The sequence below is a fragment of the Somniosus microcephalus genome, chromosome 1 (assembly GCF_052327205.1).
Source record: "Somniosus microcephalus isolate GS21.2 chromosome 1, FLI_Smic_1.0, whole genome shotgun sequence".
Classification (NCBI taxonomy): Eukaryota; Metazoa; Chordata; class Chondrichthyes; order Squaliformes; family Somniosidae; genus Somniosus; species Somniosus microcephalus.
This window is the reverse complement of record NC_140987.1, coordinates 417,233,620-417,249,496: the sequence shown is the minus strand read 5'-3', so window position 1 is coordinate 417,249,496 and position 15,877 is coordinate 417,233,620. Positions and strand designations below refer to the sequence as shown.

The 15,877-nt window shown below is 39.5% G+C and overlaps 1 protein-coding gene across 7 annotated transcripts in view; it reads left to right on the top strand.

Annotated features, from left to right (window-relative positions):
* stag2b (STAG2 cohesin complex component b) overlaps positions 1-15,877 on the top strand; it is a 186,465-nt gene that overhangs the window by 135,402 nt on the left and 35,186 nt on the right. For all 7 annotated transcript variants that reach the window (XM_085999360.1, XM_085999368.1, XM_085999345.1 and 4 more), the window contains 5 exons: positions 515-718; positions 3,554-3,624; positions 12,743-12,830; positions 12,973-13,053; positions 15,466-15,558. In XM_085999360.1, the coding sequence (XP_085855486.1) occupies positions 515-718; positions 3,554-3,624; positions 12,743-12,830; positions 12,973-13,053; positions 15,466-15,558 (537 nt within the window). The remainder of the gene's footprint in view (positions 1-514; positions 719-3,553; positions 3,625-12,742; positions 12,831-12,972; positions 13,054-15,465; positions 15,559-15,877) is intronic.

The following is a 15,877-nucleotide window of genomic DNA, read 5'->3' as shown; positions in this document are numbered from 1 at the left end:
GCATTTACAAAGCGAGAAGATAGGTTCATGTTTTGTTGCAGACCCTTCTGACTCTTCATTTATGTTGAAGAGTGCAGACGCTGACAGGATTCCTGTATATTTCCAGAATTTTCAGATTTTTAAAAATTTGAGTACAGCATTTGTAGTTTTCTTTTTGTCAGTGTTATGAAGTCCCTTCTCTGGAACATGAAAGTATAAACAAAATTATTTCAATCTTTGTACTTACCTTACTTTACAAGTAGTACTGTTTTACTAAATTGCCCGCCCATACGAAGAGACTTAAGTTCTTGCAATAATAGCAGATGCTTTAAACTAAAAAATATTGAAGACTCATAAGTCCAGAACAGAGAATTTTTTATTGTGCTGTTGAATTGTAATTTCATGGCCAGTTGTTTTGCCAGTTGCTCTAAAGTGAAACTTTATTTAAGTTTGTGCATTGTAAAAGTTGTTCTAAAATCCAATAATCCAGTTTTGGTAACCATGTTAATGCAAACATTTGTGCTTTTTTTTTAAGCACTTGGACTCTTTGTTGAGGCAACTGAAAGATATTGTAGAAAAACATGCAGATACTGATGTCCTGGAGGCTTGTTCTAAAACTTACCATGCCCTCTGCAATGATGAATACACAATATTCAACAGAGTGGACATCTCGAGGAGCCAGCTAATTGATGAGCTGGTAGATAAGTTCAGTCATATGCTTGAAGATTTCTTGCAAGAGGTTTGTATCTAAAAGGTCATGTAGAAATCCTTTTGATTCTGTGATCCCTTAACTGCCAGTTGTCTGCATGTCAAAATTCCTCTCAATTCTGGTGTGTGTGTCAATTTTAGTGGTGTATGGCATTTAGAAATTTGGTTTAATACAGTCCTTTTTATTTTGTTATATTTTCTACACTTTAAAAGAATGTTTCATTAGAATTAGTGCATAATTAATCTATTCTAATTTTTTTAAACTGAACATGTCATTAGTCATATGTTTTCAAAAATACATCAAGACATAGTCTTGTTGCTTTTATTACTATCTATTTTCAAAAAGACTATATATTAGAGACAAACTTGTTTTAAATACACTTCATTACTAATGTAGAATCAATAGACATGTAAAATTTTGTACAGATAAAACCAAAATTGAAACTTACTTTCTTTCATCAAACTGGGACTATTTTGAAAATGGGAATTTAGATACAGAATGAGAACATAAATCATTTGTTGTTGGTTAATAACCTTATCATAAATGAATTTCCTTTTAGTTTAATTTATTTTTAAATTACTATCTTTGAAGTGAGCATATTAATAGTTTCTAAAATATTAAAGATAGGGACTTCTGACGTTCGAGTTCTGTCATATAGCTCTGCTGGAACTGACATTAAGTTTGTAGTGACTTTTAAGCAGAGTCAATCAGGTTTCCACAGAGGAGAAAATAATTTACTTAAAATTTGCCCTTTTTTGTGTATTAACACCTTTCCACAGTTTCAAACCAAAATGACAATATAAATTATTACTGAACCAAATAGTTTTACATGACAAAAATTAAATAATTAATAGCCCAAATCTTGCTGGAAAAATAACGCCAAGTTTACAGTGCACACCGCTATTAATGCGTAAATCGGCTAACAAGTTCAGGCAAAAAAGAGATACGCGTAGTTTGCGAATCGCCAGAACTTGCTGGTCGATGTATGCCTCTCCGCGTTTGCTTTGCACAAACAGTGGCTTACCCTCAACCGTTAATTTTAAGAACTTGGCTGGATTTGCATATTAATTTCCTGTTAAATTTGCCGCAGAAAGTTAGGGCTCGTATTTAACAGCATATGTACCCATTTAATGACATGGTAATTGTTAATGCAATGCCAATCAACTTCTCCAGCCCAATTCTTGCACGAAGTAAATTCTTCTCTCTCTCTCTCTCTCTTTCTCTCTCAATCCAATCTTTCTTTCCCTCTCTGTTTCTTTTTCTGTACCTGAATTGACTCGAAGTCACCCACTCTAATTCACCCTCCTTCTCAGTTGTTCCTCTAAACATAGAAACACAGAAGATAGGAGCAGGAGTAGGCCATTCGGCCCCTTGAGCCTGCTCCGCCATTCAATGCGATCATGGCTAATCATCCAAATTCAGTACCCTGTCCCTGCTTTCTCCCCATATCCCTTGATCCCTTTAGCCTCTTTCTTTCTCATTCCTTGAATCTCATTGGTTAAGGAGATAGACTGTTGGTCCCATCATTCACGAAGGACCCAGATGCCCTGTTGCCCTCACAGTTCCAACAACTTACAGGGCACAACGTTTTCAAGCTGAAGTGCGCAGAAAAAAGTCTAACGGCACATGCCCCGAAATGTCCCGCTCCAGCAAGATTTGGGCCAGTATGTTTTGTTTTGTTTTTTGTATTTTCTAGTCTCTTTAAACATTGGTAGCTGACGACCAGCTCGTGGATACATTTTTAAATACTTCTGTGCTGTTGACCAGCTGATATTCTCTGCACATTGTGATATATTCCAAGCAACCATTAAAGGAAGAGACATTTGTTTTCATTAAGTTTCACATTTATGAAACGTTTTGTATTCTTGAAAACCTTTCAAGAGTTGCTAGCAGTCGTCAGAATTGTTAAGTTAGTAATAAAATCAAATATTCTACCCCTTTACCAATTGGATTTGTGTGACTTTTGAAATGTGTTGAGCTTTAACAATTCAACAACTTTTTAAAAGTTTCCCTTCATCTAATATTATAAGAAATATAAGCTGCAGGAAATGTTTTTTTGGGTAACAGAAACACTTCAACACCTCAACTGAATTATCCATTTCTTGAAAATGAGCCTGGATGGTGAGTGTCAGTGGGTTGCTCAGCCAAGCTCGATCTTTCGAGCACCCAGAAACAACACGCATAATTTCTAGCTGGGGTTCACTGTATGGTATTCAAGAGTGGAAACTGGTAATATTTTATACTTCAGTAAAGTTCGGTGTTCCTTATGACTGAAAATTCAATTATTTTATGTGTGCATTTGGAAATTATCTTTTATATTTTTTAAAAAGGCACTGATGAGACCCTGCCAAGTGGTTGTGACTTTGTGTGTTACTCCTAGTATGTCTTTTGAGAGTTAACTCAGTACTTGCTTTCTGTGTTCAAGTGTCACTCAATTTCTGTTTAAAAACAAACCACAATGCAATTTCCATTTTAGTGCAGTATGATTTTTCTCCTATCTTTGCATACTGGACTGAGTCTTCAATGTATGTTTCAATATACATCATCAATATCTTAAATGTAGTAAGGAAAATATATGTGAGCTTCTAAATCCAAATAAAAAGTTCTTTTGGGGAGAAGCTGCTATATCAATACTTAATTTATGAGTAAGATGCACATATGAGAAAATAGTTTTGAATGAGTTGATATGCTGTTCCTATTGGTGTTTTCTTTAATGGGTGGTCTATTTGCTGAATTTTTACACAATAAAACCACATTTATGCATACAAACATTTTGGTGTGGGAGCTGGGAAAACTAAAAGCAATTTTTCAGTCAAAATGTATTTATTTGGTACGTCTGTTGACTAATTTTTGGTACTGGAACAGGATGAAGAACTTGATGAGGATGATGCTTACCAGGTCCTGTCCACATTGAAAAGGATCACAGCCTTCCACAAGTAAGGAGTTTGTGTGTGTGTGTGCGTGCGCCTGTGTGTATATATATTTTCTGCTTGTGGTAAGTTAGGGAATGCAACTTTTTGTGAGGATAAGAACTTTATACCATGTAAAAATAGAATGTATGTGTGTGTTCTTTTAAGGCTAGAAGGTGTAATTGGTCTGCATTCTCCGAATGAATGGTGTGTTTACTTAAAGGTTAGGTTGGAGATGTGAACCCTGGCTTTATTTGATCAACAGATCAATTACATTAGAGACAGTGGGGAACCAGAATGTTGCAAAGCGGGAGCTGAAACGCCATTTTAAGACTGTTTTGCATTTGTAAGAAAGAGAGCAGTGGAAGTTATCCTATTTGTAAAAATCGGTATTTTAATACGCTTGAACTTTTCTACATTTGCACTAAGTTGGAGTAGCTCAATTGTTTTTAGTTTGTTTAAATTCCTTCTCCAGGGTTTTTTGAGAAAGTGGATGTGAGTGCTCGGAGGACCAGGGCTGGGAGTCGAGCATGTTGGCAGAATGAATTTATTTAGTAAATTTGTGTGGGTTAGAATAATTTTTTGATTTAAGAATGACATGGAAGCATTACAGGAAGTGTGTGATGATGCATACTATACATAAGAGTTTTAACATATTACTAGTCGATCTGCAGTGATGATAGTCACAGTGTTGAAGGTTTTATAGCAACAATGGGATTATGTGACGTAGTATTACCAAAGATACTGACTTAATGAACAATTATTTATCCAGGACACTCAACTTTTTGTAATGTATCTGTGTTTTATTTCCTTGAACTTCTAATTCAATTATACATGTAATCATAATTTTGTAAATCTGGAGCTGTTTATTGTTTTGGTTTGTTGAGAAAAGTCCTATTTCTGAAATTGTATCTATTGTGCATAACATTTCGAATGGTATAATTGCATGCCAAATTTAGAAATAGTCAGATTTAAAATGGGAGTTCTGAGAACAGTGTTTTATAATTAACCTATTTTACAAAACAAATTAGAAAGAGTTAGCTTAATTCCCTATATTTTTATGTAATTGTTTAACCCTGCTGAATTTTAATTCAAGTATAGGAAAGTGTTCACGTTATCTCAGAGATTATGCGATTGGGGCCATAATCATTTTTTGGGCTAAACTTTATAGTTACTTTGAATAGGATCTGCAAAACTAAAACAGATTAATGAACTGTTCATCTAGACATACGTTAAGTGCAGGTGTTTAGTCCACAGTACTGGTGTTCTTGTATTGCTTCTGCAGCTGGAGAACGGTGCTCAGAAAGATCCTTGGGACTGTTGAGCACTGCTGTCCATGCTTTTCTTTTGTAGCTGGACACAGCTCTTTGTTGGACCTAATGGAAGCCAGTAGGAAGAAGGCTTACATTTTGCACTGCCTCTTTGCAGCTCTTGGGACTAATGAAAATGTAAATATTAGCTGCTGTCTGAAGCATGATGTTTGCTTCCTGTAGTGTTGCGAGTTGTTGGTGGGAATATCATGCACTTGCCACTGATGGTGCGCTATTGAAGTAAAATCACTGAGTACACTCATACAGTGCCGAGGCTGAGGGGTGACCTAATAGAGGTCTTTAAAACCATGAAAGGTTTTGATAGAGTAGATACAGAGTGTTTCCCCTTGTGGACAAGAGCAAAGCTAGAGGCCATCAATATAAGATAGTCACCAAAAAATCAAATAGGGAATTCAGAAGAAACTTCTTTACACAGAGAGTGGTGAGATTGTGGAACTCGCTACCACAGGGAGTGGTTGAAGCGAATAGTACAGATGCATTCAAGGGGCGGTTAGATAAGCATATGAGGGAGAAGGGAATAGAGGGTTATGCTGATAAGGTTAGATGAGGAAAGACTGGAGGAGACTCGAGTGGAGCATAGACTGGTTGGGCCGATTAGCCTGTTCCTGTGCTGTATATCCTATGTAGTTTAGTTAATATCCTACAGTATGTGTATTAGATCCATTTTGTAAGATTGTCCTCATTCTTGGAAAGCAGCCTCCATGCTGTCTATTCCTGTGTGTCCCTTTTCTCCTGCCAATCTCACATACATTTTCTCAGGGTGCTGCTTGTGCCGTTCTTCAACAAGCCAGAAAACACACGACATTAGTCCCTACAGTATTTGCAGAGTTGCACATCAATACTGACAGCAGAACATTTTAGAGGAGCCCTTAGATGACTAAAAAATGCATTCCGAAGAAATCTCTAATGATATCTTCTGGTGTAACACTTATTGCACTTGTTTGGTACTTAACTTAATATAAAGCACATTTAGGGGGGGAAAAGGGTTGCTTTGCGCCTCCCGTTAGCACCCTCCTGGGGCCCAAAGCAACTAGGGCGCGGCACCTCCGGTGAAATTCAGCGGGAGGTTAGCAGCGGTGGTAACTGTTAGCACCCCGTGGTGCTGCGCCGCCGGAGTCGGGGGCCTACCTGCGGCTGGGGCGGCGCTAATTAAAGGCGAGGTGCCGGGCGGCCATTTTTGTCGCTGGCCGCCTGCCAGCACCTGCCCTGTTGCCGTCCCCGGCCTCCTCTTTAGCCCCCCAACGGAGTGCCGGCTTCTCTTGAGTGCCGGGCTCTTTTGCCGGCACTCCGATCCCTGGTGGCCCAGCTGGGCCCCGGGTTGCGCTGCGCAAGGCCCCTCCCCTTTAAGAAGGGGAGGAAGGCCTGCAATACCGCGGCACGTAGCGCCACTATATTCCCTCGCAGTGCCCAAGAGGGACGCGGGGCGCTTGCAGTAGCGTTCTGCTTCCCTCTTGGGGTGCTACCGATGAATTTAGGCTGCGGGGGCGCTAAAAGTAGCGCCCCGGCGAAGTTCGCACCCTAAAGTGGGTGCAACTCAGTTTTTCCCCCTTAATTCTTAGACTGCTGGTGGTTCCAAGGGATTCTATATTCCTTGGGCTGGCTATGTTTGTTGCCCTTGATTTCAGCTTGCATACTGAACAGCTCGAATATATGCTAATAGTGCCATTGAGCTTTAAGAGTAGTTTTATGATTTTAACCTCAAAGAAAGTTTTTACTGCTGCAGCTTTATCTTTTCCCTCTACTTTCCCTATTCTGTCCTTCTCCTATGTTCATTATTTTAACTTTAATATCATATCTTAGCTATTTTAAATATTATACGTGTCTATGCATTTTATTTTCTAAATTTCGCTGCTTCCCTGTGCATCTACCAACCTGCGCTCCATTCTTGAATTTGGCCTCTAGCAAAAGACTGCTTCCATGACACTACTACAACAACAATAACAACATGCATTTAAATAGTGCCTTTAATTTATTAAAGCGCCCCAAGTTGTGCAGTACCATGAATAAAAAGTTAAAAAGCTGGAAATCTGAAAGACATACAGAAAATATTAGAAATGTACAGCAGGCTAGTTAGCATTTGAAAAGAGAAAAGGTGGTTTAATGTTTCCTTTAAATGTTAATGCAATTCTTCTCCTTTCAGATCTAATGAATCTGCTGTGCATTTTAGCATTTTCTGTTTGTATTTCAATATTGATACCATTGGTTGGTTTTCTAACCAATCCGGCAACTGGACATCAAAGTTGAGAGAGCGGAGGGGAGCACATGAGCTGAAAATAGCTATTTCAACGGTGACAACCTAAAGGTTAAGACAGAAACAAAACTGTTGGAAATTCTGTACTGCAGAGGGATATGCATGCATATATTTTACAATGGGTACTTCTGTTTGTGTATGTCTCATGCATTCCCTTGTTTAGAGTGTTATGTACAAAATATCAAAAATTGCCTTTTATATTTAATTGTGTGCAGTGCAGGTTGTTGAGTCAAACATTTTATTGAAGTAGCAGGACCCATATCTGGCTAAAATGGATATAAGTGTAATATCAGGCACAGAGGACCTTTCATGAAAAAAAACATGTAATGCAAATGAATATCACAAGTGTAATTTTTTTTTGCAATTTACTGATTTTGGTGAAACTTTGGGCTGAGCATTAACTTCCAAAAACGGGTGGGTTGAGGTTGGGTGAGATGTTAAAACTTCAAAAATCTCAAACCTGACCCCAGCCCGGCCACTTTCGAGTTTAACGGAGGCGGGACAAGGGGCGGGCAGCTTATTATTTTAATAAAGCTAGCAGCCTCTGATTGAATAACTGTGGCTGGCCGGGTTTCCTCGTCCTCGGGAATCCCGGCAGCTGAAGGGAGGCGAGGACAGCATCGAGGAGAAGTTAAGTGCTCCCCCCCCCCCCCCCCCAAAGCTCTGGCCCCACAAGCTTTCCCCCACCCCCCCCCCCCCCCCCCCCTTGGGGTCAGGGAGCGGGCCCCATGCTCCCACTAGCTCAGCAGGCAACTTGGCTGCAGCCTGCTCCGAAGTGCTCCCCGCCTGACTGGAAGCCAAACCTGTCAATCAGCCTGACCTCTGGGTGACAAACCTGTCAAAGCAAAACTACGCACGCTGTGGAGTCAAAACTATCAGGCTATCTTGACCTGTGCATGGCCACGTGAAGAAATTGGCTATTGACTTTTTTTCAACTGGGTCAGATATACTTCTTCTGTGCTGTAAAATCTTGGGATTCTATTTCTGGGAAGTGGTGTTGACATTTGTAATGTGCTTTACCTTTCTCTTCCCACCATCCCCAGAAGCCCATCTGAAATATCAACATATTTACACTAAAGTTTGCTAGAAATTGACTCCATTTAGGCCATAAAAAGTTGGTGGCACAGTGCATTGCATCATCAATAACATACCTCAAAGTTTTTTGAAGCATTGCAAGACTGTGCTGATCATGTAGAAAAGAAATGTCAGTTATTGTGATGGAACTATTCAAGCTGTTAGGAGTAAGAGTTTTTTGCACATAATTGATGAGCTTAATTTTTTGGCTGTAAATGTCTTAGGAAATTTTCAAGTAGGGAAGCTGTGGCTAAAATTATTTATCTTGGGGGAGAATGAAAATAGTTTTTAGGAAAGGGCGTTCAGTAGGTTCGTTGAATAATGATTTTCCAGTGTGCCAAAGTCAGAAAGACAATACACAGCTTGTTGAAATAGGCAAGATCTGGTGGTGTGAATCTTCTAATTGATCTAACCTGCAAACCAGTGTTTGTGGAAGATTACTGCAGTGGAACTTCGATTATTCACAAGAATTTTTGTGGGTGGCAGAGCTTAGTTTTGTATAGACCAGCTAAAATGCAATTACATGTTGATTTTTCATTGATTCTGCGTTTTTGAGAAAATTATTGTTTGCCCTCTAATATCCAGAATTTGCCATCAACGTCTGTTTGATTCTTTGCTCTCATCAGAGACCAGCAGAAATAAAACGGCCAGTAGATTTTCCAGAATATTAATTTTAAAATGTGGTCTTGGCTATGTATGGTGCAAACATGATTAGGTAATTATGCAAACCAGTCATTAGCTAAAAACTAGGGTTGCTCATACTTGCTGTGGTGGCACTCTCCATCCTCCATTGTGGTTATAATCCTGGCTTCTTTGCATTGTAAAACCTTAGTTACAGTTACTGTTTATAGCACTTGGTAGTTGCCTTCTTAAGCTGTTTTGAATAATTTATCTTTCAAATACAATTTTTCTCAGTGTTTCACTAGTTGAAAGTACAGTATTGTGCGTTTATTGTATCCTGTAATTAGTTAAGTCCTTCCTGGGAGTAAATTTGGGTAAATCCTTTGCAACTCTCTCACAAGGGGGATGGGGGGCGGTGGATGGATGGGGCTAAGAACTATTAGACTAAGTAGCAGTAGTAAGGATTACATGCAAAACTTGACTTTTAACAGTAAATGCTTGTCAGCTAATTGCAACTACAAAGAAAAGTTTAATTGGGTATCTTAATAGTCTTGGATACTTTCTAAGTCAAACCACCGTAATGAGGACATTTTAAGTGATGAATATGCAAAGGGCTCTCCTGGAATAACGCCAAGAAATCTTTGCATGCAAGTGACTTAGCCACCTTTGTCACAAATGCAGACGGCTCCTTTCATGACCAAAATAGCCCAGTTTTGTTTATCGTTATAGATCTGCAGTAAATAATGTACCCACTGGAAATCCGAGGGGACACCTGTCTCTCCGAGACTTTTGGCTGGAATCCTTCCCTTAATTGTATCTGTTTTCTTTGAAACTCTCTGTTTTTGTTCTTCTCCCATGGTATATTATCTACTGAGAAGTACAGCAAAGATACACCCAATTTTATTATATTAAAAACATTTAACCAGTGTGTCTCCCAGGTTATTGTGGGTTTTTCTGTTTTTAAAGGAGGCTTTTGCTTTTAAACTCTTGTTGCCTGTAAGAAACACCCCTTCTGGAGTCACACAGAGTACAGCAGGACACACTGAATAAACTTTGCTGCCTCTGAATCCTGACCGCACTCTCAGAAAATCACAGTATTATGGGAAGCACACGTTAGAATCTGGACTGTTACCTTCCACAGACTCTTGATTTTCATACAAAGAAAAATATATGGCTCCATATAGAGTTTTAAAGAGCTTTTACATCTAGTTCCCCCTTGCAGTGTCATCAGAATGTCATAAAAAGGGTTAATTTCTAGAAGAACAGAATTCAAAAGCAGAAGTTATGTTGCTTAGAGTACTGTGTTCAGTTCTGGTCTTTTTGCAAAAAGGATATAGAGGCACTGGAGCAGGTGCAAAAAAGATTTACAAGTATGATACAAGAACTGAGAGATAGGAAAGGCTGAACAGGCTGAGGCTCCTTTCTCGAAAAAAGAGGGCCGAGAGGTGACCTGATAGAGGTTTTATGTAGATAAGATGTTTCCACTTGTGGGGGAGTCCAAAACAAGGGGACATAAATATAAGATGGCCTCCAATAAATCCAATAAGAAATTCAAGAGAAGCTTCTTTACCCAGAGAGTGATTAGAATGTGGAACTTGGTACCACATGGAGTAGTTGAGGTGAATAGCATAGATGCATTTAAAGGGAAGTTAGATAAGTACACAAGGGAGAAAGGAATAGATGATTATGTTGAAAGGGTGAGATGAAGTAAGGTGGTGGGAGGCTTGTGTGGAGCATAAACACTGACTGTTGGGCAAAAAGACCTATTTCTGTTCTGTAAATCCTATGTAATTAAGATGTCTGGAAAAGTGCTTTAATTTGTAAATCAGCTTCACAGCCAGATAGAAACATAGAAGATAGGAGCAGGAGTAGGTCATTTGGCCCATTGCGCCTGTTCCGCCATTTAATGAGATCATGGCTGATCATCCAAATTCAGTACCCTGTCTCTGCTTTCTCCCCATATTCCTTGATCCATTTAGCCTTAAGAAATATATCTAACTCTTTCTTGAATATATTTAATAAGTTGGCCTCAACGGCCTTCTGTGGTAGAGAATTCCACAGGTTCACCACTCTCTGGGTGAAGAAATTCCTCCTCATCTCTGTCCTAAATGGCTTACCCCTTATCCTTAGACTGTGACCCCCTGGTTCTGGAATTCCCCGCCATTGGGAACATCCTGCATCTAGTCTGTCTAGTCCTGTTAAAATTTTATAAGTTTCAATGAGATCCCCTCTCATTTTTCTAAACTAGCGAATATAAGCCTAATCGACCCAATCTCTCTCCATACGTCATTCCTGCCATCCCAGGTATCAGTCTGGTGAATCTTCGCTGCACTCCCTCCATGGCAAGAACATCCTTCCTCAGATAAGGTGACCAAAACTGCACACAATACTCAAGGTGTGGTCTCACCAAGGCCCTGTACAATTGCAGCAAGACATCCTTGCTCCTGTACTCGAATCCTCTCGCTATGAAGGCCGACATACTATTTGCCTTCTTAACCGCCTGCTGCACCTGCATGCTTACCTTCAGCGACTGATGCACAAGGACACCCAGGTCTCGTTGCACTTCCCCTTTTCCCAATCTATTGCCGTTCAGATAATAATCTGTCTTCTTTTTGCCACCGAAGTGGATAACCTCGCATTTCACAGAATCACAGAAACCCCACAGTGCAGATAGAGGCCATTTCGGCCCATCGAGCCTGCACCGACACATATCCCACCCGATCCCCGTAACCCCTACACCAACACATATCCCCCCCCTATCCCCGTGTATTTAATCCCCCTAACACTAAGGTCAATTTATCATAGCCAGTCAACCTAACCCGCACATCTTTGGACTTTTATCCACATTATACTGCATCTGCCCAATCACCCAACCTGTCCAAATCATACTGGAGTTTCTCTGCATCCTCCTCACAGCACACACGCCCATCCAGCTTTGTGTCGTCTGCAAACTTGGGCGATATTACATCTAGTTCCCTCGTCTAGATCATTAATATATATTGTGAATAGCTGGGGTCCTAGCACTGATCCCTGCGGTACCCCACTAGTCACTGCCTGCCACTCGGAAAAAGACTCGTTTATTCCAACTCTTTGCTTCCTGTCTGCCAACCAGTTCTTTATCCAAGTCAGTACCTTACCCCCAATCCCATGTGCTTTAACTTTGCACGCCAATCTCTTATGCGGGACCTTATCGAAAGCCTTCTGAAAGTCCAAATACACCATATCCACTGGTTCTCCCTTATCTATTCTATCAGTTACATCCTCAAAAAATTCCAGTAGATTAGTCAAGCATGATTTACCTTTTGTAAATCCTTGTTGACTTTGTCCGATCCTGTCGCTGTTTTCCAAGTGCTCTGCTATTACATCTTTTATAATAATGGACTCTAGCATTTTCCCCACTACCGATGTCAGGCTTACCAGTCTATAATTCCCCATTTTCTCTCTGCCACCTTTTTTAAATAGTGGGGTTACATTAGCTACCCTCCAATCCATGGGAACTATTCCAGCGTCTATAGAATTTTGGAAGATGACCAACAATGCATCTACTATTTCTAGGGCCACTTCCTTAAGTACCCTAGGATGTAGATTATCAGGCCCTGGGGATTTATCGGCCTTTAATGCCGTCAATTTCCCCAACACCATTTCCCTACAAATACTGATATTCTCGTTCCTAATGCTATGGTCATGCCTATAAGTCTCCTCTCCTCTCCCCTTTCCCCCTCCCATCCCCTCTAACTTCTCATCAGATCCAGATGGCATCTGTCCTTGTAATTTTCTTCCCAGCTGGTGCAACTTAATGTATTTGCTGTTACAAGTGTCATATCAAAACTTGATTAGACGCTTAAAATTAAACCTATTGCTTTTCCAGTGCTCATGATCTTACAAGATGGGACTTGTTTGGCAGCAATTACAAACTGCTGAAGATTGGGATTGAAAATGGGGATATGCCAGAACAGGTATATGTTTCATAATTTGATTTTAAAACTGCAGAATTGAACAATACCAGATTACTTTCTAGTGCTTTTTATTTTTATGATTAAATTACAGCATGTATTTACAAACTATTTTGTTTTGAAATAATGTATATTTGCTTTTTAGATTGTCATTCATGCACTGCAGTGCACTCACTATGTCATCCTTTGGAACCTAGCCACTGTTTCTGAAGGCAGTTCAACAAAGGTATGTAAAAAGACTGTGTAAATTAATAAGTCTCATATTTGCAAATACATTAAAACTTTAAACAACAATGTGGTATGCATTAAGATACCTTTCAAAAGAAAGGATAGGCCCCCGAAATTCCAGTGGGGCCAAAGGGCAGATGTAGGTTGGATTGCCACATAGTGGCATGAAGTTGGGGTGGAACCCAGAACTGCTGGGTTTCCTCCCTGTTCAAACAGTGGCCCAAATCCTGATTGGCGAGTGTGTGGGAAAGTCTTTCTTTGCAGCTTCTGAAGACTTTGGGGGACATTCCCAAGCTACCCCAGAAAATCCATCCCATTATGCTGTTGTCCGACTCAGCCCAATCCATGCGTGGACTTAAAGAAGACCCGAATAAGGTTTATTAATAATAAAAACAGAAACTATTTCCAGCATTTTCTATTTTTAATTCTGATTTCCAGCATCTGCAGGATTTTGCTTTTGCCCCAGTAAGGTTTTCCAGTTTAGGTAATTAATCTCAGAGGATAGGTTATCTTAAAATTAATGACCACATTTCCCTTCAGGGAAATTAAAAAAAATTATGTCCTCCTCTTCAGGCCTCGCACTTTACCATCAGAGTGATATGGTACTCTTCTGATTTTCCAGGCGGCTGTTGGGGTGGGCACATCTGGTGTACCTCAATGGGCCTGGGCAACCTGCCCTGGCTATGGAACTGACTCCGTCCCTGCCTTTGGCTGCAGGTTGCCACTCTTCTGGTGGAACAGGAACCCTGGAATTTCAGACCCATAGTTTCAAAATCTACTGACTCTTTGTTGAGATTGAACTTGAATGTGAAAATCTTTTTGAATATTAACTGTTTAAAGCACTTTAAATTCATATGCTTTATGTAGGAGTATAACCCACTAGTTGCTCATTAATTTGGCAGATACTCTGACTTACAAAGAAACTTCAGATTTTTTAATTGCAGTACAGAATTTATCAAAGAAACTTGTAATTATGGAGTGAATACTTATCAAAGGACCAAACTCTATAATATTGTGATCAGCCCACACATTGAGCTCCTTGTCCGGTTCTGGTCACCAAGATACCAGGGAGAGATTCAAGCATTGGAAGCAGTGATGATAACATCATAATCACAAGGCTGATTCGTAGAGTTAAAGATAGGAGTTATGAGGAAAAATTGGGCTTTCCACCTTGAGAGGTGATCCTATCGCGTTATATGAGATAGTAAAAGTTATGGAAAAGGTCAATCAGAAAAATTAAATTGCGAGAGTAGGAAAAAGGGATAACAGTTCATACAAGTAGTAGGCAAGTGTAAGATTGATATTGGCAAGTTCTTCTTCACACAGTGATAAATACATAGAATGGACTCGTGGGTTGAGTCTTGGATTCATTTATGAAACACTTGAATACCACAATGATGATTGTTGGTTAGTTGGGGCAGCCCCAATGGCCACTATTCGAGTTTTCCTTCATTATATTATAGTGTCCTCCTGGTGGCAGGATTACCACACTCCTACTGGCAGTGGTACACAATCAGTACAACAGTCTCTTCCAACGTCACCACCATAGTGTACTACTTGAATATGAAATCATTTACTCAAACTGAGTTGTGTGTCACATTGTTATGTGCAGGACTGTAAATACCAGGACTGCTTGCATGCTTTAAGAATTGTCGACATGACAACCAAATAGCTCTGAAGAAATATTAGAAGTTGCCACATTACAATGGGCAATATTCAAGTACTTTACACACCCACTTAATATCCCCAACTAAAAGGACCTAAAAAAAGTTTGTAAATGTGGAAAAATCTTTTTAACTTCATGAGGAAAGCCTTGTCACAGGTCAATTATCGGATTCACTTTCACCAGTGGAGTAAATTCTATATTTTACAGCCACCCATTGAGAATTGCCAATTTTATTTTGTGCTTCTGTAAGCAGAAATGTAGATAGTTTCAAGATACTTCAATCACCAGCCACACAATAGTAAATAGAAAGAGGAGAGTGCGGTGCTCAGAGGTCACAGGTCTCGACTCAAGCACTACTGTCCCAGTGCTCCAGCATCAGTAATAAAAAATGTTAAGATAATAATGGATCAGTAAGGCCATTTAGCCTTTCTTAATTCATCCATCCAGTTAGACCATAAAATCCTCTATTGTGGCATCCAATTCTTTCATAAACAAATCCATTGTTTTCACCTCTAATATCTGGAAATCCTACGTATTGTTATTTCTGAAGTAGTTTATTTACTCTTAAGTACAAACATTTAATAGGCAGTTTAGTAAAATTGCAGCAATTGTAACAGCTTACATTGATTGATATAGTGGGTGAAAATTCTGTTGCAAAAATTCACTGCACAAAAGTGGTTGGATATGTCTCTACAGCATATACTTATCATTGAAGGTATTCATAAGCATTCATTTTTCTTTCAGGATCAGCTAATAATGTTACGGAAGCAAATGCGAGCTTTCTGCCAGATCTGCCAGCACTACCTGACGAATGTTAATACAGCTGTTAAAGAACAGGTAATGGAAACCACGTCTTAAGCGTGAATGTAGCCACACATTTTCATTTATATCACTGTCCTGTTGCAAAAAAAAAAAAAAAATTGTGATTGGCAACACTGCTTTCTACAGTGACAAATCAGTAACAGATCACACTAGAGGAGATGTTGCATTCAATCGATTGTTCCCTCCCAGTTTAACATTTGCTGAACTACTTCATATTTCTAAGAAAATAACATTGATAACATTTTTAAAGTTGCAATTTTTGTTCTCGTTGAACTATGCGACCTCACTCATAAGCATTTTTTTGTCAAATTAAAATTGGCAATTTTTATAATGG